Source organism: Rhea americana, unplaced genomic scaffold (genome assembly GCF_003343005.1).
Source record: "Rhea americana isolate MKP2758 unplaced genomic scaffold, rheAme1 scaffold_129, whole genome shotgun sequence".
In the NCBI taxonomy this organism is placed as follows: Eukaryota; Metazoa; Chordata; class Aves; order Rheiformes; family Rheidae; genus Rhea; species Rhea americana.
In genome coordinates, this window is record NW_028185361.1 from 116,384 (window position 1) to 142,081 (window position 25,698).

At 36.9% G+C, this 25,698-nt stretch overlaps 1 protein-coding gene across 1 annotated transcript in view; it reads left to right on the top strand.

Moving 5' to 3' along the window:
- The window catches only part of MLLT3 (MLLT3 super elongation complex subunit), a 153,723-nt gene that overhangs the window by 12,359 nt on the left and 115,666 nt on the right, over positions 1–25,698 (top strand). Inside the window, exon 3 of the mRNA XM_085326246.1 lies at positions 61–241. Within this exon, the coding sequence (XP_085182372.1) occupies positions 61–241 (181 nt within the window). The remainder of the gene's footprint in view (positions 1–60; positions 242–25,698) is intronic.

Here is a 25,698-nt window from a genome sequence, read left to right on the forward strand (position 1 = left end):
GCGGCGGCGGGCGCTGCCGCCCGCGCCCGGCTCACGGCGCGCTCGGCCTCTCGCCCGCAGTGCGCCGTGCAGGTGAAGCTGGAGCTGGGGCACCGCGCCCAGGTGAGGAAGAAGCCCACCGTGGAGGGCTTCACCCACGACTGGATGGTGTTCGTCAGGGGGCCCGAGCACAGCAACATCCAGCACTTCGTGGAGAAGGTCGTCTTTCACTTGCACGAGAGCTTCCCCAGGCCGAAACGAGGTACGGCGCCGTGGGCGGCGCGGCCACGCGTGTCGGCGCTGCGGGTGGGCGCGGGGCCCCACGGAGCCGCCGCGATGCCGCCTCTGCCCCCGCCGGTGTAGCCGCCGTCGGAGCGAGGCGCCTCTTTGCTGTGAYTGTGGGTCTCTTCTGTCTTTTTTTTCCTTTTTTCCTTCTTTTTTTCTTTACTTCCCCGTGGGTTCTGGCGCTTATGTTTTGAGTCCCTCCAGCACTTCCCTGTCTGTTTTGTTTTTGTGTTTTACACCATCGCCGGGGGTTCACCGCTGCCKAAATGCAGAGAGGCGCTCAGAAAGGGAGGTGGTGGTAGGTGTGTGCGCGTGTAAGCTGGGGAGAGGGAGATTTAGGAAGCCTTTTGTTTTCACATCCAATTCCTGACCCTCTCGGTGTCCCGGTTGTTTCAGTTGGGTTCGTAGGAGTAACAGTGCAAATAAAAAAGGTGCTTTCTTTGAGAGCAGGTTTATTTATCCAAGTAGACACAGTGGTTAGTAGTTATCTCTCATCTGATCTGTAATCTTTATTGGCATTTAGAACTCCTGCAGTTCCTTAGGACAACATCATAATAAGTCCGTTCTGCTTTTAGCTATGGGAAAAATCGAACACTGAAGGAGTAAGACYCAGGAAAATTTTCAGTGTTGAAATAGAAAAGTTTTCCTGTTGCGATATAAACATGCATACTTGAATTTAATGTTTCTGAGTTTGAAGATGCTGAACTGTGAAATTCTTTACATCAATTAGTGTGTGTCTTCAGGAATATTTTGGCTGTCTTACTTAATTAAGTATGAGAACTGCAATAATATTTCAACTATTGACACTTTTCTAGCCTATAAGATATTCATTGCCTTTTATCATCTTACAGCTGAAAATTTTTTTAAATCTGTATAAAGTTAGGTATTGCACAAGTAGTTTTCTGTTGCTTGTATGTAATACTACCATATTTCTGAAGAATTTAATTGCCCAGATTGCACTGTGGATTCTTCCTGTCTTTCCTACTTTCTTCTATTTCTTACATAGGAAAACATGACTTTGAGTCAGTCTAAATGATTTGGCAAAGAAACTTTGGAGAAGAGGTCTGAGTACTCTAAATAGGTGAGATTGTATTGTTCATGTGCAATGAATGGAATAATATGTTGAAATCAATGGCAGAAAGTGCATTTAATGTTTTGAAAATCTCTTTGCATAGTGAGTGTTTGTGATATTGCTTTTATTCTCCATGCCTTTTTTCTTTTTCCTTTTCTTTTCTTTTTTTTTTTTTCCTTTTTCCCCTCCCTTGTCCAGCCTCTGGGAACATAACTGCAGCCCAGACTTGGGGATGGTTGCTAGGTGTGGTTTGGAGCTTGTTAATAGAAATATATTTGGGCTTTTGCAAGTGAAAGATGTATGGTTTGATCCTGGGAGTGTTCTGCTTTGTGTGTCCAGCTGCTGAGTTTAGTTATGCAGTCATTTAAGCCATTGTTTTAAAGTTTTTATTTTAGGGTTTTATTTGAATGTGTCTCTTTCATGATTTAACAACTACTGTGAAAAATGCCAGCTTATATAGCCTGAGAGAGGACTTGTCCTATTGTAATTATGTGTGACTCAGACTGTGGGAGAACATGCCCTGTTTAGTGGGGATTGGTTAGCCCTAAGCTCCTATGACGAGTGTTGCACTCTGGGGTTTGCTTAACTTTCTAAAAATACATCAAGGAGTGAAAAATGGTTGGAAAAGGAGTCTCATGATTTTAGCCCTCTAAAATCACCGCAGAGAAGCTCGGTATTGTGCTTCTGGGGATGTTTGTCTTTGGACTATCTAGCATGTTTTGTTCTGTTTAAAAGTGTTTAAAGAATTTGTGATGTCAGTGTACAGCCTGTGCATGAGTGTTTTGTTTATCTTTCTAACTTACAAAAAATATTAAAAAWTTTCAAAAAATGTTCTAGATTTTCTGAGCTCTGTAAATAAATCAGTGCTGGTAGTTTAATTTGACCACGGATGGCCTACACAGTGGTATCTTGTGTGTTGCATTTATTAGAAATAATATGCTTGGTTATGATTAGCTATTCACTATCACTGAAGTTGTTATATGCTTTATTATGCTGGCCTAAGATAACTTACCAGTTAGAGGTACTTGATAAGTTGTCCAGCCTAGGTTTTCACAGGTAGAAGTGGGTATAAAATGTTAGTCAAAGCAAAGTACCGCTATAATGACTAACCACAGTAACACTAAATGTTTTGGTGAGTGATCTTTGCATCTCTCCAGGTTCGTGTCGTAAGTGACTGCTCTAAAATGTATATTTGCAGACATGAGAAAAAGGTGGTAATTTGTATGAAGTATGATCCAAGTATGAGCTCTTGAATCAATTGAGAATAATAAATGAATAGGATATCATGGGTTTTATTAGCTTATAATGTGTTTCTGTTGACCACTTATGGACTGGTCATTTCAAATGTTCAAGGTGGAGGAGGAAGGTAAATTATATTTTTCTAAAACTGTTTTTCAGTGCAGTTGCTTTTCATGTTTGTGAGAGCAACTGGATAAACTTGTCAGTATACTGACTACAACTCTAGCTTATCTCCTCTGACACAGTGGGTGTACTAAGGATGTAGTACTAGAGACTGGTGAATTCGCAAGCAAAGGTGTGTCTGTGTATTTGTTCTGCTGACAGCTGTCATGCAGGTAAGAGAGGGTCCTGTATCCAGAAGTTCCATCAGTTTTAAGGTAGAAATCTCACTAGGAATAGTTTTCTGTTTCCAGAGTACAGAGTAGCTTGGTTTGTACATGTAAGTGCAATGGGAAGGTGACGGTGACTAACAGCAGAGCGTATGTAAGCTACACTGACTTAATGAAATAATCTGCGTCTTTCATTATGTCTCACCTTAGAATCTTGAACTTGGCAGTGCTTTTATTTCTTCTGTTTGTCTTACGACGACTCAGTCCTTGTCCATGCTGCATGCATTTGTTGTCAGTGACTGGTTCCTATTTAATGGCCTGCCCCTGCTGTCTGACTTCCATTCCTAGTTCCACTGGGGGGGCTGTAAGTCTGCTTTTGTGATTGAATAAGGTAGACTCATCCCCAGACTCTGTTTTGAAGTAGAGGTTGCATGACAAACGCTTTTTAAAATCATTGTTGTATTGCTTTACGTATCATGCAGTCACAAATAAGTATTACTGTTAGTTCTCAGCTCTCATCTGTTTCATGTTACTGAGTAAATTGGCTAACAGAAGACAAGAAGAGTTTCCAGATTTCTTTCAAAGTGTACATTGCTTTCCTTTCTCCATTTATGGAAAGGAAGTAGTGCTGAGTGTAGAAGTGCAGTGTTTTGAGGCATGTCTACGCAGAGAGTTGTCACAAGGTTGTAGTTAGTACTATATTATGCTGCATAACCATCAGACTGCTTTCAAAAAGGGACCTRTTGCTCTTGTCTGATTAATATTATGTCATTGGATAGCATCCTAGCACATAATTTAGAAATATTCTTCCCTTTCCTATTTAATGAATGTTGGCACTCTGCAACAGTGGTCTAACTTACTGTTTGCCTTACAGTATTACACCTTGATAAGGAAACTCCTGATACATTTCTATCAGTCAATACAAAAAATATAGGTCAAAACCAACGTTGGTACTTGTGTGGCTTCAGGGGTTCAGGTTCTGTTAAAATAATAACATTTTTGGACAAACTCAAAATTTTTCTTCAGAAAAAGTGGACTTTTTAATGCTGATGATTTACTTGATATGAAAATGAGGATTTGGACACTAGAATGTTGTAACTTAAAAAAATGGAAGATGTTGCTTTGCTCCATGGTGTTAAAAAGGGAACAGAGTTTACTACACCTTATAATTCAGAAAGTTTTATTGTGATAGGACAAAGGGGTGGGAACAGAGTTGCAGGATAGCTTGCTAAAGGGTAGACCGAACTTTTAAGGTCTTCTGGAAAACTTACATTTTCAATATTGGKTACTTTTGTTCTGTTAGTGTAGAATGAGACTTTAATGGATCATAATATTTTGAAACAGACTTAACTAATACACTTCTGTGGTAATAGACTTAAGGTAAAAGGTACCAATGACTTCTTAATACACGCTTTTTTTTTTTTCTGTACTCATACCATGGCTTTTCCAGTTTAGTTTCCACAGTTCAACTAGGCAAACTTTCTGAGTAATCCTCACTAGAAAAGTCAAGAAATCCATTCTGGATCAGTCATTTTCTGGGTGTCCAGTAAAGAAGAAGAAACACTAAAAATTGCGATTCTTGTTTTCACTGACTCTTTAAAGAGAACTTTGCTTCAAAGCCCCTGGTATTTTGGGCCACAGCAAGATGATAATCTTTTGGAACTAGAAGGATGGTGTGAAAAACTGCAGTTTGGGGTGTGTTCTTCTTTATGGAGCTGGTAGCTGTGCAAGCCTGCACAAACACGTGAGCTGACTTTGGTTCTGACAAGTCATGGTATGTGGTGACATGTGCTGTACCAGTGAGACCCGGTTTGGCTCTTCCACCCTGAGGGTGCGGTAGTATAGTTGTCAAGTGGAAGCTACATTAGGGGCATTTTTCAGTTTGCTTTTTAGCTTGTCGTGGGACTATATAGTGTAGACAGACACTGAAGAAGTGCACAGATTAGTAATTATTTTAAAAGGAACCACTTATTTTTAATTAAAAAAAATGTCTGTTTTGTTCCCTATATATTGCCTGGAAATGAAAAAATACTGGTCAAGTTCTGCTGCTATGCCTTTGACTTTGTCATACAGAAACTTAACTGAGTTCACTGTCTCAGACTCTAAACTTGTGATGGACAAATTGGTACGATTTCAAGATGTAGACTGGATACTTCATGGAGATGTTGCTCAAAAGGAGTATTTAGAGTAGAACTTTTTTTCTTGTGCATTGACAGCTTAATTATCTTTTGATAYGTAGCATTAGGTGAGCTTTCACAATTGTCTCTAATGACCTATGTTTTGAACATAAATATTCACATAAAGTATTCATTAAAGATATAGTGGAATAAAAAAGGGAGATGTGTGTCTTAAAATGAACTTCATTTACAAAAACCAGACCAGTTTTCCCTTTGTTACTATGTAATACTTCTTTAAAGCTTGCTTTTCAATGGATTTCAGCCTATTTGTGGAAAAAGGGAAGGGGGGGGGAGGAGGAGAAGATCCTTAATCTCTCCCTCTTTTCATAGCCCCATTATATTAATGTGACCACAGTGCAGAACCTGCTGCTTTTGGTAGTTCGCACATTACTGAATCATACATTTTTAGAGAGCATTTCTAGGCAATATTATCTTTTTCACTACTCTTARTTTGTGATTCTTTTGGCAATTTTAAATATTAAATGCAAATGGATATTAGTCTTTTCCTGCTCCATTTGAAGACAATGAAAGACTTTTACTCCCCATTAATTTTAATAAATTGTGTGGGAACAGGATAGGTGCCTCTAATCAGATACTTATTTCTTGTATGACTTGTGTTTTCTTTTTGTACTACCTAGTACAGGCAGATGATCAAAATGAACAATTTGACAATTGTCTTTCTGCTCGATATTTGTGTAGAATGTTCAGCTACACTTTTAAGAGTTTACTTTAATTGCAGTTCTGTTTTTTCTCTTTTTGTATTTTACATAAGCCTAACCCACTACACATGTTGAGTATATGGGAATCTTTTCACATCAGTCTTCTAGTTACAATGTTCAAGAGTCCCAGGTTTGATAATGTGCTTTCAGGGCAGATGTTGCTGTTTCAATTTCAGAACAGTTTTGTCATTGGCCATGTGTTTGCTCGTCAGTGGGTCACAGCTGCAGCCAGATACAACTTGTTCTAATATCTATTGAAAAATATAATTTATCTAATAGAAAACTCTGGTGGTTAAATATTGCTGCTACTTTAATCAGAAGCTGAATCTTTTTAAGTACAAGTGTGTTTTCAAGTACGGTCTCTGATTCAGCTCTGTGTAATTTACAAGGACATTTCATAGTTTACTTTTCAAAGAGGTTGAGAAGAAGCTGAATACATTGAGGTGCATTTAAGTTTCATCAGTGTTTAAGTGAATCATTAGTAAAATAGTGGTAGCTTTTACAGTGAGGTGTTTCTCGAGCAGGAAAATCTGTTTCTAAGAATGAATTTCACTTCTTTGGTAGGCTTCTAAACAACATTAAGTTCACTATCAAATGCCTATGCTTTACTTAGAAATGTGTAGTGTAGTAAGGACTCAGTTTGTGGATTGGGTAATATTTACCTGCCCTGCATCTGGTGATCCATTTCCATTGGTGTAATAATTCTTGTTTAGAATGTATTGCTTATATTTGGTAAAGCTTACCAAAGAGATTGGCTTTCTGAAAAAGCTTGCATTGCATTCAACTGAAATTAAGTTAGTATCAAGTTGAAGACAATGAATTCTTACACTGGCTTAAGATATTTAGTGACTATACAGTCTGGCAGTACCTCAGTACAACAAGACTATTACGTCATACAGTATGACAAATTTACATTTTAAGACTTCTTTTATTGTGTGGTTTCCTTGTTCAATGTCTTTAATCTTCATTCTCTTTTATGGGATGTCTAATTGAAACTTCATTTTCATAGATTGTAGYGTATTTGTGCAAGGAAAAACAGATATCTGTAAGAACTACTGATCAATTCTGGTTCTCATTTTATAACTCTGATGATCCTAGGTTATTAGAAAATATATACAGCATGCATTTCACATCAGGCTAGCTTTGAATACTGTTTCATTGTTATTACAGTATTTCCAGTTTCAAAAAGTTGTGGTCAAGTCTTTGTAAAGATACAATATTGATATTTTATAATTCTTCCAGATTTTAACTGACAGGAAACAAAATGTAGTTACAGGATTATCTGGGTACCCACATGATACTGGGTAAACATAGAACAATACTAACCTCAAAAAGATGCAGAAAACCAGATTTTTGCATGACAGATAAGCCTTGTCTCCTCTAAGGTAAGGGAGAGATATCTCAAAATTGTAAAATCACTAGTTAAATTTGCTAGCATTTAAGGAAATTAAAACATCTGGGTAGTTTATTTGCTGTTTATTGTTGTTACTCTGTTTACTTTTGTACAGTTTTTATCCTTATAAAAGTAAGAGCTACTTATGAAGTCTTTCAATATATTCACTATTACAAGCTAGATAATCTGCATTTCAAGTATAATAATGTCTGTTAAGCTTTCCTCTCTGTATTAGTAAGTGATAAAATATTGGAAATTTGTTAGTGTTCTTTTTTGGGGGAACTGTTTGGGATCTGACTGTAACAATGATGTACAGTATGATCTTTATTCATGTTTTTGGAAGAAGTATTAGAGAAGTTCTGCCTTTTGTTTAGTGGAATCTGGAAGAGACTGACCATGRTGGCTGTAGCCTGATAAAGACTGTTGGTAATGCTTGAGATAGGTGAGGAGAGCACAAATTTATGAATAAATTTTACATCCGGAAATAAACGTGTAAGCTGCTGCAGGCTGACAGCAGTTTTGTTCCCCCTCGCCCCACCCTGGGTGAGGGGGTAGGATGCTAGGATGCTTACAATGGTCACTTACACCATATGAAAGACAGGGAGTTTAGCTTGTATTTTATTGTTCTGTATCCACCTCTCTGGTAGTGGTTGATAGACATATATGGAAAAAAAAAATCAAATTCTAACACTTTGTACATTTTYCTGTAAATTGTGCATTCTCATTTTGTCATAAAACATTTGACTTCTAATCAAAAACTCTTTTTTGCATTTACATTGGCTTTTTGCTGCTCTATCTAGTACATAAAGAGGAAGAAGAAGAGACAGATATGTAAAATGTTTATATGCTTACTTAAATCCTTATATGGTAATTTATTTTAGAATGAAGTGGTTTAAGTGGTAAGCAGCGTAAAATACTAACATCACAAAATAGAAAACTTGTTAAAAACTCATTAGTCTTTCTTCTAGAGATGCTGTTCTTTTTAAATAATGTTAGAGAACAAGATTCTTAGACTTGAGTATACTGATCAAAGAATTTAACATATGTAGCCTTGTTACCATATTCTCCCATAAAGTATTAACACTTAACTGTTGCTGTTACCAAGGATGATATTGTGCTAGCCAAGGACAATATCATGCAAGCCAAGGGCTGTATTGTGCCATTGATCTTGAGCAGAAATCTTGYACTGACTCTGAGGAGTTCAGATTTGTTTCTCTTCATTCCCTGTAGGGATCTGGTAGGTCTAGAAAAATTTTGTTTCAAAATTCATGGTGTGCTTTGGCCCTTAATATCATAACTCTCATGATACCATGTAAATGATTGAGTGTAATTTTTTTCAAATATAATTAAGACCTGTTCTTGGCTGTTGATGTGTATSAATTGTATTTTTATGGCTTCAGTATTTGGTTGATAACTTTATACAAACAAGCATATGTGTGTACAGTGGGATATGTATATATTAAATGATGTGTTACTCATACAGGTAAACATGAAGATATATGTCTGTGTTCTCAAATCGTTGCAAATGTGCAAAATCAGTTTTACATATAAAAATGAAGAACTAAGCAAGAAATATGAAGTAGATTAATTTTGCTGATTACTGTTTGGATACTGAACAGTTGGTAGTAAGTAATCTAAATTTATTATTCGTGCTTGCTATTACAAAGCTCCTACAAAAACACCCTGTCCAAATCAATGAGACACTTAATCGTTTTGCTCTTGTTTGGGTAGAAGTTGTTAAAACATAGTGTATCTCTGTGGAAGAAGGGTAGAAGGACAAGGTGTTCTGTGTTTGTGGGCTTGTGAGGGAAATCAGGGGCTACTTGCAAGAAGACAGTATTTTACCTTTCCTGTGCTAAGCTTGAGGGACAGATGATCCAGAAAGGAATAATCCTCAGATTCAGTAGAGACAGAGCTACTTGATATTGTGGACTGGAAGCTGGTAAATRGGGTATTTTCCATCATGCATGTGGGAAATGATGACAGTCCAGAAATGTCATTGTTATTCAGACCAGACTTCATGGTGGAGAATTAAAAAAGTTCCTTGAGAAATTTTGAGTAATAAGCATTCCAAATAGGTAAATGGTATTTGGATTCCTCTTGAGATTCAGTGCTGGGTCCAATAATTATCAAAAAAAGATCTTTACTTGAATCATATAGTACAAGAAAAAACATGCAAATATTTTACAGAAGCATTTGATAAAATCATTACAGAATATTTGGTTCTAGATCATCACAGTACTGGTAACAGTTTACTGAAAAGTAGGAYGGAGATGGGTTGGATTTGAAACTTTGTGCTCTGTAAATGTGAAGAGGTCTTGCATAATATTCAAAGACAACTTGGGTACTGCCTGATGGGTTGATTTCTTGCTTGTCTGATTTGTATGCATATCACATTTCTAGACACATTTGGTGACTGAAAATGATTTAATACTAGTGCAAGGAGATACATACTATGTAATGCATATTAGAATGTGTAGAATCATGTTAATGGGGTTTGTAGAGCCATATTAATGGAGTAGGAATCACTTTCATAGCTATGTTTTTATAGAAAGATTTTAATGAAAGTTACATYGCTAGAAATACTGTAAAATGCTGCTTTACATCTACCTAAACACATACAGTTGAATAGCTTCCACTTTTAAAAGAATGGCATGCTCTTGTATTATTTTCAAGCTGGTATTGCAATGTTTTGCTTGTGTAAAAAAGTAAACTTCTACTTGGGAGATAAGAGGAAAATAATATGCGTAATTTTGTTTTTCTGAGTCAAATCTAAAACCTGGTCTTTTTGACCCATACACATAACCAGTTGCTGTCTGCTATGAGAAGTCCACTTAGAAATTGGAGTCGTTGAAGGTTTGGGATCTGTGCATGTTGTGCATGTTTGCTGCTGCTTGTGCCGTTGCTGTGGTTGGGGACTGCGTCTCATTGTAGGTGGCCTGGGAATTCGCTGGCTCCAGAGCTCCTGTTCAYGTGTGGGGCTGCAGGGAGGAGCACATGAAAGATTTTTTTTTTTTTTTTCGTAGCAACATGTTCTTTAAGAACTAGTTGGTAAAGTAAGAGAGAGAGAGTGCTGGCAGTGAATATCCATTTATGAAATCTTTGGGTTCTGAGGAAATGGGAAAGAGAGGTGTTGGAGAATGTTCATGTGTTTGGAAACAGAACACGTCTAATGATTATGCAAGCTGATCCCTAAACTTAGCTACTAACTAGAGGATGATAGTACAGTTAATTAACTGTCCTGGTACAATTAACTGTCCTTTCATTTAGATCATTTAAAAAGGATTAAATTTCAGATAAGCATCATTTCAATATAACAGATGATGGCAAGGAATGAAAAAAGCATATGGTAATTCCAGTAGAACAGGGTAAACATATACATACCATTTGAGTAAAAATATTGGGTCTTTTGTAACTGTAGCAGTTTGCTTTCTCTTTCATTTTAAAACTATTTCTAGTTAAAACACAATCTTAAAAGAAATTTCTTTGCCTGTATGCTACAGAGGAAATAGAAACTACTGATCTAGTGAATTTTCATGATCTAGTGAATTTTCCTGTAATCTGTAAAAGTTCCGTATCTCTGTTTTGATGCTACTGCTGTTAAACTTATCCTCTCGTAGCTACAAAGTTCTGTTTTCTTCTGTGATACAGTTCCCATATGGTTAAGATTTTACAATTTTGGGCACTTAAGTTGGAGGCGTTTTTGCCTGGCTGTTACTTAAAGAACACCTTAGATGAAGGAGTAAGTACATTGTTTTGTGGCTCTGGAATATTTAAAAGATCCCATTTGTACATAGCAAATATTCTTGAACAAAAGCTGTAACTTCAGTAAATTTGACAAGGCTTTCTTTGCTATTTTCAGTTGAGCTAAGTGTCATCCCAGTTTTGCATAATATTGCTACTATATCTTCTCAATAAAAAGCATTTTATCATAGTGTATAGTCTACTCCATAACTCTCAACAGTTAGGTTAATAGAGAGAGCAGTGTAGTAAAACAATTGTGTGTCCTTATTTGAGGAGTAAAGGATACTTCAGACTGTGAAGTCAAACTTTGTATTAATAAATTTCATTTTTTCTTAAAAAAAAAAAAAAAAGAAAAAAAGAGAGAGAGAGGAAAGATGTTGGTCTTAGTGTGAGGACCAGTGCACTCCCTTTTTGATTTAAAAAGGCAACTAGAACATCTGGATATATTCTGTATTTTCTGAGCCTTGACCTCTTCTTTTCCCTTTCCGTAAGTGTGAGGAGGCAACAGTGTTACAACAAACCTTGATATTAACTTAGCCAATATCCTTTGTTATAAGGCTTTCATTGTTCTTTAGTGCTAATCCTCACCATACTGCTTCCTTAGATATATAATTTTTAGTAAATGGACTACTTACAGCTGCCTATTACAAATACTGTAAGATATTTGTGTGTAAATTACAGTAAAATGACTCCATCCAAGTTTTTTGGCTGCCTTTGATAGTCTTATGTAAATATACTAAGACCAGTCTTTGAAGCTAAATCAAATAAAGTAGCCCAGCAACAGTGTAATGAAATTGGTTTGCTTCTGCATGCTGCTGCTGTACAGTCCTATCGCTGTGCATGGTAAGGCAGGTGAAAGCACTGTAAGCACGAGTTGCATTGTCTATCATTAATGCAGAAGAAAAAGATACTGAAAATGACCAATGATCATTTACCCAAGCAGTGAAGTATGTCTTACTTCAGTGCACCAGTGCAAATCTAGGGTAACTCTAGGGAAGCTGCAGTGATCTGTGTTCCTTAAGTTGGACCCACACAGGCAGGTTCTTGTTAACAAGTGTTGTATGTGAATCCATTTACAGCAGTTCTGTAGCAGTGACCAAACAATTTCAATGTGAGGGTGAACTGCAGAAACTCTGCATGCGCATGCCCTCCTCCCCAATACTTTAAACAACAACAACAACAACAAAAAACGAAACCRAAACCCCACACCAAATATTGACTGTTTCACATGAGGGCTATAAATTGGATTATTAAGGAAGATAGGGTAGGAAATGAAAAACAAATACAGAAGAACAGGAATGAAATGGCATTTAGCACAGATCATGTAGCTGTCCAACAGTTTAGACTGAGATGCTGTGTTACATCCACTGTATTTAAATGCCTCTACTTTAGAGACCTGAAAATGGCTGTTTGACATTGCACTTAATCAAAGGCTGTTCTTGAAAAGGTGGTCATCAATTATTTTGATGTTTATTTCAGTCTTTTTTGTTAAATGTCAAGTTGTCTCATACTGAGAAATTTAATTTTCATCTACAAAATCCTTTCTGAACAAACTGTCTCCAGCAAGTGTACTTGAGAATAAAGTTAACATGTTACAAAAATTATGTTGTCAGACTGTGGAATGATTTTGTTTTCATTAGTTTTCAGCCTATGAAAATGATAAATAGTAACAATCTGATTTCTATAGATCAATCTACATTAGATTACTTCCTTAAATTTTTGATACTACAGTTAAAGGTGAAATTAAATAGGTGCTGCAGATTTTGCTGATTGCTATAACAGAATAAGTTCAGTTCCACTGATCTATTACTCCTTGTCTATGAGGATATTTTTGTGCTAATGGCTGAACTTCGGGTTTACGGGGATTGTAATAATAATAATCTACTTGTAGATCAACGCTTTCAGTGTAATGATCAAAATTCTTTATTTAAGACTTTAAAAGTTTGGATTTGTTTTTTATTTTTATGAATAGTCTAAATTGGGATGTTATCAATGATTGGATGTTTTTAAGCTTTGAGTTTAGATTCTTCCTCATAGCCTGTCCTGAAGTCTAGATAAAACAGGTTCTTGATTGATATCAAAATTAACTTTTATTTTGTGGTATCTATTTTTAGTGATGCATTTAATATGTAAATATTAAGACTTACCTTTTTATCTACCATATTATTTCAGTGGTTTGGAAATGTGGGCATACACTATAGTTCTAGAAGCACTGTTTTTTTGACTTGAACAGTAAGTGGTTTTGGAATTCAATGCAATGTGTTTGCCTTGAGCTTCAGTCATTTAATCTAAACTCTGACTCTCCTGAAAATTTCTGGCACATTCTTCATTTGAAAAGAATACTATTTAATAAAAGAAAATAGCATCTGCATCTTTGTATGAAAATAGTAAAGCAAATTAACAGCTGTTAAAACTGAAATGCAGTCAGGCACTGGAGATGAGACTCACTTCTCCTCTCTCCTCCTGCTCTCTCCAGTTGGTTGTTTTATTTCAAACATTTTATGTGGCCTACTGTGCTTTTAATTAACCTCCAGTAACTGGTCTCTAAACAATTTCTCTAATAAATTGGTTTCAGAAAGCTAATGTGGGACCCCAAAAGCTTGCTGCATGTTAAGGGCATAGTAAATAAAAAAGACTTTCTAGCCAAGGCCAGCTATGTGATTAACATTTTTTTTCCCAACTCCTTCTCTCTGCTGACCAAAGTTAAGAAGAGTAGATTTCAGAAAAAATATTCAAAACCAGAACTAATCCTGATAAATATTTCTTTCTTCAAAAATGCCACAAAAGATTGGGGGGGGGGGAAGAATAGAGGAGATGAAGAAAAGCATGGATTGAAGGTTAGTCTTACTTTTCTAGTAAGAAAATGTAAGGGGTAGACCCCCTTAAATCACTGTTTTGTCTCTCTCGAAATCAGTAAGTTTGTTTCCTCTGCACACTTAGCCGGTTTCACCATTTATCTTTGTTATTTCTGGTTATTTCCCACCTCTTTATTTGCCTTGTACCCAAACAATGAGGAAGATAGGAATGCCTAAATAGGAAAATGTGCTTCCAAACACATAAAAATCACTGGGGAGTCAGAGGCAGGTGGAATGTGTTTTTTTTCCTCTTTTTTTTTTTTTTTCCCTATGTTGTATATTGCTCTGCCTTTTGTGAGGTAGTGTTGCTGTAATATGTCTATTATTAAATTATTGATGTAATATGTCTATTTCTCATATTTGTTTTAAACATTGWTTTAAGGTAAAAAGTTGATTATTCTTTTATGTATTCAAGCAGTTAAATTACAGTTCAGCTGAATTGGAATAAGGAAAGTAGTGAGTTTTATCTATAAAAGTCAACTAAGACTTTTAAAAATCACTAAGGTGACACAAGACTAATGGAAGTAATCTAGTGTGCTGATTTCTACCCTGAACAGAAGAGAATCCAAATTACTTTTCCTTCAAACATTATCATCCCAGCATTAAGATTTTTAGTGTATTTCTGTTGGATTGTGCAGGAATTGGAATGTTTTATCTTTCCTTCTTTGTCTTTTGGAAGTTAGTTTTTTAGCATTGCCCCAAGTTGGCTTTGAAGTCCTGCAGGCAAGCTGGGATATCAAAGCAGTAAAGGAATTCAGCAGTAATTGTTTTATGGCTTGCTGGGAATCAGACCTATTTGTATAGGTAGCACAGAAAATATCTGTGGTTTGACAATTTGGTGCCATTTATTATCTACCATAAAAACAAAACAAACAAAAAAAACCCCTTAAAGGGGTATTTTGGAAACAGGAACTAAGCCATAAATGCAAATTGCTCCACTGTTTTCTCAAAGCAACAAAAAAGAAGCTTTTTATTGAAGCAAAGTTAACAAGGGCTCTGTCTGCTTTAAGGTTAATACTGTACTTGTACTGTGAAATTACACATTTGTCTGTTCGTTTAGTAAAAGATCACACGGTCTGAAATGTATCTGTTATAAAGGACTTAATTACTGAGAAGGCAGAAGAATAAAAAACATACTGCTGTGTAAGAGTCTATGAATGGATAGTCCAAATGGGCTTCAGTTCTGGAAAGTTTTGAACCAATATTGTGCATTTTTTTTGTTTATGTCTGCATGATGTTTTCCATTTTCTGAGAGTCTTGCTCCAAAATGCTCTGCAGGTGCCATTCATGACTGAACAGTTAAGTATGCACTTTTGAAATTCTGGTAGGATACTTACTCAGTTGCTCAGAGAAGCCGTCATGCTGGTGATGCTTAAAAAGTAGTAGATCTCTCACAAAGGAATTTTGGGGTGTTTTCTGCTGCCTTTTAGTACTTCAGTAAGCACCTGATGATAGTAACTTACTTGCATTTGTCTTGCTTTTCAGGTGTCTGTGCTCAGTATTGTGAATATAAAAATACGTTTGTGCAGTTACTCTAGTGCTGAAAGTGTCATTGGGAAAACTACTGGTCTGTTGTTTGCAGTAGTGACAAGTGCTAGAGGACCTTCTTTTATCAGTTAAAAGCTATGTTTTAAAGAAATGTGAAGTGATAGTGACATAAGCACAGAGAAGGAAAATTTGTGAGCATGCCTTGCATTTCTAAAAAGAGGTGGGATTGTAAGTCATTGGGAAAAGAACTAAAAAGGAACTTCATCTAAATGAAGTAATTGTAGTTGCAAGAGCATGGAGACATTAGTATTGYTCAACATGAGGAATGTTGAGGCAACTGTTTTTAGCTGTGAAGTCTCTGATCCTGTAATAAAACAGAGCCTGTTCATGATGGAGAAGGGCAGCACTACTCCAATTTACAAATGGAAATTTGAGGCACATAAAAATGAGTAGTTCAGAGCCGCACACTGAGCACAGAGAACCCAGAACCGAGTTCTTCCAATCCAAGTGCTCCTGTTAACATTCAAGCTGTTTTTATAGATTAGGTACATCTGATATGTTTGTTCCTCATCTATTTCTGATTCTCGGAAGTGCTGGTGTCTGTTGGCGTGTTCATATCTTTCTAACAAGCTGATGGAAGTTGTGGTTAAGTCTGAAACTTTTTGTATGCTATGGGACTTGCTTAAGACACAGGCAAGGTTTGGCACCATGTGTACTGACCTGCCCTGTGTAAATCTCTAAAGACTCTGATTAGCCCTTACTTTGTGAAGGAGTAAGTTTGTCTCAAGGAGGAAGTTTATCTCAAGACTCTCTCTGTTCTTTCAGCTAATGACATTCCTGCTAATACATAGCCTAGTTTCTTTTTTAATATCTCAACTATCTCTATCTTTTGGTATCTTTTAGAGATTGGAGATTATTGAACATTTTAATAAGCTTTGGCATTTGTCTTAGATGCAAAAATGAATAATATGTTAATGTAACGGATTTATTATTTTAAAATCGTTTGCTTTCAATAGCTTTTAGGCATCTGGTTATGCCTTTAGTGGATTTCCAACTTTTACATTGATACTTTAAAAATGGAGGAAACACTAAGATTTATAGCTAGATGTTTAGGTTGTCAGTTCTCAATAACTAAGTCTTGTTGCAAGCTGGTAGACATGGCTGCTGCTTCTCAGTTTATGATGATATTCTTTTGAGTTTTCCCTTTTGATTTGAGCTGTCTTGCTTGAAATTTGTGGTTTGACTTGCTAGGTAAACATCTTGTCTTCTAAAGTAGTGCTTGAGTTTGGATTCTTGGGCTTGTCAGTAGGCTAATAACCTCTTTGGACACGGATTATTTGAAGGTAGCTGATGAGTTTGGGCCTGCAAACTTTCCATGGCATTGAATACTCAACTCCTTTTCTCTCTGAGAAGCTTTTCCAGAAGAAGAAGAAACTATACAGTGGACCAAGATGCAGACCAAATGGTTAGTGACTTCTGTGTGGTGAGATATGAATAGTGTTTTTTTTTTTTTGGTATAACAGCTCAAACTGGAGTGTGATTAGCTTAAATTCTGTCTTTAGGAAGTTAGCAGTTTTTCTCACATAAAGCAACTTATGTGCCACCTGGAATACTATTGGTTGTTTCCAAGCACTGTATGGTCTAAATTGTTTTTATTTCTTGTCCTGCTCGTGTTCTAAATTGTTAACAAGCCTTTTAGCTAGGGAATGTTGAAAGAGTGAAGATTTTGCATGTATCCAATAAAGCTTTTAAAATTCTGGCATACCAAAGTCACCTGACATGTAAAGAGGGACTGTTCAGTTTATTATCTATTACTAGAGCATGGTTACTTTGCCCTTCAACAGTAATAATTATTAGTAAATGTTAAAGATCTGATGTGGGTTATGTCCTGAAATAGAGCTTAGTTAAAAGGTGATGTAGTTAACTCTGATTCATGGGGATTTCTGATTGAACTAGCAAGACTGTAGGAGAGAAGGTATTGCGACTGCTACAGATCTACTGTTCTGTGTTCTTGTGCAGTCTCCTTTAGTCACGGGATGCCTCTCTTCCCTCACTGCGTAGAGTGGCCAAGGAGCTGTATGCAGCACGCAATAGGTGGAGTGCCTTTTGAGTTTTCCATTCTATAGTTGTCTTAAGCAACAATGATCTGGCTTTTTGCTTATCTTGGTCTCTGCGCATTAGTTTAGGCCCCCACAGGAGTTAATCTTCCATTTGCTAGTAATTCGTAAGGAAGAATCTGAATTGTGTCTGTTTTTATTCTGAGCTTTAGGCATGCCTGAGAAACTTTAAATGCTAAAGGATCTTTACAAGAAGTCTTATTTATACCACTCTTTTTAACATGCTGCTACTATGTCATTATTTCCTATGTAAAGTTTAAAACAAAAAGGAACATGATTCCTTTTGAACATCTATAAAACAAGATCTGTAGCCAAGGAATGTTGATCTGCAGCTTGTGAGTTTATCTAACAAGTTTTCCCATATGGCTACTCTTGCTGTGGTTTAGTTAAGTGCAAAGGTAAGCTCTTGCAAAGTAGCTCAGCACCTCATTTAAATACTTTGGCTTTCTTTTCCTCTTTCCCAAAGTCTGCTCTCCCAATTGTTAATTATTTTTACTTTCAGAGCCCTGATAAATGAAGTTAGTGGAAATAAACTTACTAGAGTGCAGTTTCATGGTATGCCTCGCTATATCCATTTGTGGCCTGCTGCCAAAACAAAAGGCTGAGCTCTCCTCCTGACTATATGCCTCCATAGTTCTCGATGTGACAGGGGGATGAGTACATAAACCCAACTTCTAAGGCTTCCCTACTCCACTCACTCTGAACTTTTAAAAGGTTCATTTTCTGTTAGATCCATTGGCTAAATTGACTCAACTCTACATGCTCTGCAATCATTAGTGCAAATGAGAGGTGAGAATGCACAGCTGGGAGCAGAAGGGAAACCAGGTCTTTCTTTGTCAGTGGCAGCTTGTGATCAAATGTGATGAGGTATTATGTAAAGCTGTATTCATAGAGTTCTTGTATACTTAGGTATTGTGTTGACATTGCTTATGATGTATGATGGTCCTGACTGCAGTATTAATTATAATTTCCAAAAGTAACTGCAGAGCTTGGGGAAAAATTTGTCCTGTATATGACAAAGATTATTTACTTACTAAAAACACAGATCTGTAACAAGAACAGCTAATGGAATACTTTGCTTGTCACTTCAAGAAAGTAACAATTAGCACACTTTATTTTATAGAAATGAAAATCAACATTTTCCAAAAATGTTTGATTCTTTCCCCCTAATTCCCGGTGCATTTTTATTTTTTTGAAGTTTGCTGCTTGATATTCTATTTACTCAGTGGATGAGAAAGGCTGGCAGAGCAACCTGCCTGCTTTGTATTTCTATAGTTTGTACAACTCGGAAATGAATTTTTTCTTTGAGTGCTAGCAAGAATGCCAATATGCAATGCATGTGATGTCACTCCAGGAAACATGCTGCCCATTTGAACAGTTTAAAGAGGAAACTGTCTATAGTGGTCACTACAAAGTTTGACTTAATCCTTCATTTATTGGTGATATCCATACAATTCTGTTCTTGCTTTTTGTATTCCAAATCTATCCTTGAATTTTTACTTCTGTTTTTGCTGGTTGTTTTTTTGCTAATGGAGGAAAATATCTGTATCAAAACCTTTAAACTGTCCTATTTCTTTACTGATATCTTGAGTCTGGTATTGGTGGAGGAAAGAATGGAAATAATCTGAGAGTGCCTTTTGCTGCCTTTCATATTTGACAGAAGTGAGCAAGCATTTTATCACCTTTCTTCAAAGACAAAGCTCTCTTCTAATGCCAGAGATGAGGACAGCTACAGTGGTGTTGAAGAAAGTTGTCTTGCTTGATTTGCTGCTTTAAGAGACTTTACTAGGCACCGTGGCACACTTATCAGTGTTCATCAGATACATTACTTAATAAAGGGATACAGAATATGCTGTGGTCAGTCAATGATTAGAAAGCTGAATTCTACTTGCTTCTGACTTAGAAGTAGCCCAAGTTAGAAAATTTTGTCTACCACAGGCTAATAACTTAAGTATTTAACCATATTTGGGTGAAGATGGACATGTAATTAACATGTAACATCACTTTTGGTTTTGTGGTAGAGCTTTAACTAGATGGGAACTGTTCAGACTTTCTTTAAATGTTGGTCTCCAAGGAGAGCTAAGAGGCTAACACTTGACTCATGATGCTGCTTATGCTTTTGACAGTGAAATACAGAAACTACCTCAGTGCTCTCTGGAGAGGAATTGATTCAGACTGAAGCTGAACCAACAGAAGTTCCTACAAAAACAACAAACTTCTTGCAAAAGCTTTTAACTTGGAAGCAATCTTGATTTTTTTTTTTTAAAAAAAGCATAAACTTTATTTCTAATACAGAATATTCTTATTGCTAGTTTATCCCTTCTTAATGTTTACAAAAATACAAAATGCTTGTACAATACCATATAATATACAAAGTACTATACAATACAAAATACAATATGTTTGATGAAAAACTTAAGCTGGAGTTCTTTATTTACTGTCAAGTCTTTCAAAAAAGTAGCAGGTTTCTCAATCTGTTCTACTTGCTTTGTTTTACTTGAAGAGTACCTTCTGGCTCAGAGTAAAACCGATTCAGTTTTTGTGAATCTGCAGGACATAAATACAGTACTTCCAATAATATTTGCCATGCAGTTTTGGACACCTCTAATAGGTCTTACATAAGATGAGCAGTGTTAGGGTGAATCATCTGTGCTTCAGGTTGTTTACTGCAAACACTGTTGCTTTCTATAAGTGTAAAGACTCTTGACAGTTTGTTGAAAACAAAATACTCTGGCTACATTTGTTGCAGAACAACAAATGGTTACTATATATGTATCGACATCTGTCAGTCCAGAGGCCTCTCCTGCACTTCTGTGTGTGTTAGGATACATAACCTGATGCTCATATAAAGGAATCTACCCTTTATTATTATTATTATTATTTTTTAAAGGTGGCCTTTGCTTGTTGTCTTCTATTGCTTGTTGCCTTCTAGGTGACACCATGGCTGTTCTGTTGCATCAGTAGAAGCAGATATCAGCAGGAAAAAAAACCTTTTTGCTGCTAGAGGCAGACACAAGTGATGGGTCTGTTTTGTGTTTAGTATGCTTGGTTGCGCTCTTCTGTGTATTTTAACAGGTAAGATAATCTGCTACCTTCTCCTTCTACTTTTTCGCAGGCTGTTGGTGTTCAAAAGATGTCGAGGTAGAATTGAGCTGTGGGGAGTTCTGGCGACATCAGGCAGGGTTAATGTGTGGATGTGGAATACAGAAACACTTTATTTAGGGAAGGTGAGGGAGGAGAAAGTTTCTTAAAATGCATCTCTGAAAATGGGTGTGTGGCTTTTTTTAAGTGGTTAAAAAAACCCAGGATGGTCAAATTTTTATCTTGCATTCATAGTTATGTGGATAGGGCTTGATGCAGGAATTATCTGTCAGTTTTTCAAAAAGCCATTTTAAAGTGATATTTATTCAGAAAACAGTTGAATTCAATGTTATCACGAACAGTTGAACTGAAAGTTACCACATTGCAGTCTATGTTGTTGTTTCCTGAGAGAGCTCATTTAAGTTTTAGATTTCCTTCATTTCCATAAGGCATTTTACTAAGAAATCTTGAATAAAAAAATATATATATCTGCCATTCTGTAGTGGAGTTGTAGTTATTCCTTTCTAGCATAGCATAATGTTGCAAACAAATTCATCAGACTGTTCCAAAATGAAAGATGTGCGGTGTCGTTATCACTCAACCCCCTTATCAAACACTTGGATAGTTTAACCTGAGAATTTGTGGCCTTAACATTGAATCAAAGAGTAAACAAATAAAAATAGAGAGGGTCTTGATTACAGAAATCATGGACAGGCTGTGGTGGTTAGCTTAGGTTGATCATGTTAGTTTTTGAATTTTAAATGATATTTGCAGACATTTGCTGGGTTTTAGAATTTGCTTACCTTGGGTGAGGGAAGTGATTGGTATTCTTAAGAAAGTATGTATCATAAATATTAGGGCCGGCTTTTTCTTTTTCTTTTTTTCTCCTGTGGACAGAAGGAACACTGTGCATTTGTAAAGAGTTGCATATTAGGTGAAGTGTATGTGGGACAGTGATGGGCAGAGACTCATCAATAGAATAGGGAGAGTGAGTGGTGTGTTTTTTTTTTTTCTTTTTTTTTTCTTTTGGTCAGTGCTAGGCAGTATAGCCATTACTGGGTTGTTATTTCTTTGTTCTTGCCGTGCTCAAAGTGAAGGTATCTGGCATAGACTAGACAATGGAAGATAATGGATTAACAATGAGCATAACAAGACTGAAGACAGGAACGTAGTAAATTTAAGGAACCAGTACATGCACGAGCATGTGTAGACCATACAAGTGGGCAGTGATCAAATACAACCCATGTGTGAAATGCTAGCTAATTTGCCAGTTTTTCTTGCCAGAGATGTGGTTACCTGAATTTCAGTGTGGTTCTCTCTTTTCATTTTATTCCGCATCTTAAAAATACATCCTTCCTGCTTCGCCTTTGGTATACGCTTATGGCCAGGGTGCCAAACTACTTATCGGGAAACTTTGTTAGTCGTGGTGGCCAGATTCAAAAATTTGGACTAGATAGTTCTTTGCACTATCCCTAGATTTCTGTTTATAAAGAAAGCCTTCTGATGGTCACACTTTTTTAGAATGCTTCTGTGAAACCTCTTATCTAAAGAGGCAGTGGTGATGGTAGACTTGTCCAGCTTCTTGATGTATCTGTTGGACACTCTTGTCCAGTCAGTTAACAATTAACTGCTTCAAGACTGGTGACTATTCTTTGACTTACATGCCTATGGTCCCATTTCAGTATTAGGTCCCCTGGCAGAAGCAGAAACTACTGTAGTTGGCTGCAGTTGCTGCCATGCTTGTGAACCTAGTTCTCCTATAATATTCCAGTTTGTCATGGTGAGAGAAAAATGTGCGGATCTTTACAAATCTGAAGCCGTGGAGAGGAAGAGATTATAATAAGAGGAATAAAAAAAAGTAAAATGGAGAATTCCCTGATTTGATCCAACTGATCTGTATCATTGCCTGTTTTAAAAACAATACCCACTATTGGCATAAACAAAAAGATAATCCGCTCCTAGGACAGAGAGGGAAAAATCGTTTCACAGTAAAATCAAATAATGCTTATTCACTTTTCTTAAGCAGATTTTAGGTAAATGAGGTAAATGAGAAGACCCTCCTGCATCTTAATTAAAAAAAAAAAAAAAACTGTTTGGAAAAGATTATTTAGTTGCTGTTGCTTGTTTTATGTAGTTATACTTTATTGAAGCAGATTAAAACAAACAAACAAAAACTGGTAATGTTCCAAATAGGTGCCATGATGTCAGACCTTTTTATCTGGACTGTCTTTTTTCCACTACTATATATACATAAAATATATATATGTGTAATACATACATATATATATATCTTCTCCAAATGTTTTGGAAAAGATCAACCCTGTTAACATCTGTTTGTGAAAACAATACTGACTTGAACATAACATTGGTAAGCAAGCTCCTCATGCTGTGTGTGTAACTAATCTCTTTCTAATACATAAACTTCTATAAAAAGAAAGGCTGAATTGCCTTGACCCAGGTTATGTGCTGTTAGGGCTAGCATTTGTAGTTGAGTAGGAACTGTGCTTCTAACACTTGTAGGTGAATTTGAAGCATCTCCTCCCCTCCCCCACTCCCATCACAAGGTGAACTAGGAAAAGGTAGTCTTGCATGTTTTTCCCTTTCTACCCCTCCCCCAGAAATTTGTCAAAAAGAAAAAAATTACTGAGAGATCTATTAACCTACTGAAAACCTGTATGTCATCATTCACATGTTAAGTTTGTTTTGAAATGTCAGGTTTCCTTTAATTTAAAAGAACACCTTAGGTCCTGAAATTACAAGTTCTTGAACATGACGGTAAATCCCTTAAGGGCACACGCATGAAGTTGCATGCTTGCTTAAGTGTTTGCAGGCCAAAAGCCTTTATTTTAGAATTATTGTTATTTGTTTTCCCCTTTGCCTTGCCTCAAAAAACAGATTCTACCAACAATTGCACTTAAAATTCTTTTCCCCCAAAATACTATTTGGAAACCTACTCTATTATTGAACTTGTGTGAAATATGTACAATAGTGTTACTGACAGTGATTTAAAGCAATTTGGTTTTTAATACAATACTTTGAAATAGCTTTGCTTTTTGCCCCAGGCCCTCTTCCCACCCTCCCCCCCAAAAGTGTTTTTGATTTTTTTGTTGTTTTTTTCCCCAAAGTAGTCTGATGTTAAGTAGAGAAAAATAATGTATTATCACGAAATTTATATAGAGGACAAACTCTGCAACAAGCTGCATTTTGTACTTGGAGCCAGCTTTAGTTGCCTGGAAGTTGTGTCAGATGTTTGATATAAATGTATTTTTTATTACTGAAGTAGTATTTAGAAAATACAATATTGATTTACTTCATGGCATGGTTCTTTTATTCCTGAAGACTTTTTGCCAAAACAAATGGCCATTTAGCTATGTAGTTTTTATAATGTTCGTTTAGGCTTTGTCATTATAATATTACAACTCAAAGGAAACATTACATATACTGTATCATGTATATATATATATATATATATTTTTTTAAGTTTAACGTATAGCTGGACTTCAATGAAGATACTCTGCCAGGGCGTTCAGGTAACTGTATGTTAAGCTTTAGCTTGTGGTTTCAATTGCAGAAGATGTTGGCAGTAACCAAGTTAAAAATTATAAAAATATGCGGTAAGAGTAAAGGAATGTTAACACGTGGTCAACAAATGGAGAAACATATAGGAATGGCTTCCTGTTTTAGTTGTAAGAACTAAAGTTGTAAGTTGAGTTTTCAAATCCTGTTATCCTACATAATGAACACTTAAATAAGGAGGAGTGATAGTTTCATCAAATTGGATGTAAGTTCAGTTCCTGAAGAGATGCACCCAGGAATGCTGAAGGAGCTTAATGATGTTATTGTGAGGCTACTCTCAAATATCTTTAAGTCATTCTAGAGAGGTTAAGGAGGATTGGAAGAAAGCGTATATCTCTCCTGTTCTCAAGAAGAGGAAGGATCTGGTGAACTACAGGCTAGTCAGGCTTGTATTGATTCCTGAAAAGGTGATAGAACAAACTGTTATTGAGGTCATGTCCAAACATGTTAAGGACAAGAAGGGGACTGGGAGCAGCCAGCATGGACTATGAAGGAAGACCACATCTGACCAATCTGATAGCTTTCTGTGGTGATATGTGGCATGGACAAGGGGAGAAGAGCAGCGGATGTTCTTTATCTTGACTTCCGTAAGGCTTTTGACAACTGTCTCATGTAAGATCCTCATAAATGGAAGTACAGGCTAGAAATAACAACAGTGATGTAGACTGGAAACTGGGTGATTGCAAGCTCAGACAGTTGTGGCCAATGGGATGGAGTTCATCTGAAGGCCAGTCACTAGTGGTGTCCCTCAGAGGTCAGTACCATGTCCAATCCTGTTCATCTTCATCAGTGACCATGATGAAGGGACAGAGTGCAGGTTCAGCAAGTTTAGTGATGATATAAAAGTGAGAGGAGTGGCAGCTACACAAGAGGACTGTCCTGCTGTTCAGCAGCAGGACCTTGACAGGTTAGAGAGAAAGGCAGAGGGGAATTTCATGAAGCTGAAGAACAAGAAGTGCAGAATCCAGCCACTGGGGAGGATTAACCCCCTGCAACAGGACAAGCTCGGGACTGACCTGCAAGAAAGCAGCTCTGAAGAGAAAGCCCTGGCACTCCTGGCAGACTACAGGCTGACCATGAGCCACCAATGTGCCCCTTGTGCAAAGGAGGCCAATGGTATTGTGAGTTACATTAGGCAAAGCGTTGCTACAGGTTGAGGGATGTGATTTTTCTCCTCTGCTGAACCCTGGTGGGACCACATCCAGAATATGATGTCCAGTTTTGAATTCCCAGCACAGGGGAGATACAAGCATACTGGAGTGAGTCCAAAAAGATGATGAAGTGACTGGAACATCTTCCATAGGAAGAGAGGCTGAGAGCGCTGGGGTGGGTTAGCCTGGAGAGGAGAAGGCTCAGGGGTGGATTTTATGCACATATAGGAGTTCTTGATCAGAGGGAATGAAGAAAACAGAGCCAGATTTTTCTCAGTGGTATCCTGGGAATAGATGAGAGGCAATAGGCACAAACTGAAAGGTGAGAAAGTCATCTGAACATACAGAAAAACTTTTTTCCTGTGAGGGTAACTGAGCACTGGCACCGGTTGCCCAGAGAGGTTGTGGAGTCTCTCTCTAGAGATACTCCAAATTCAGCAAGGAATAGCCCTAAAAATAACCTGCTGTAGTTGACCTTGCTTTGAGCAGGGAG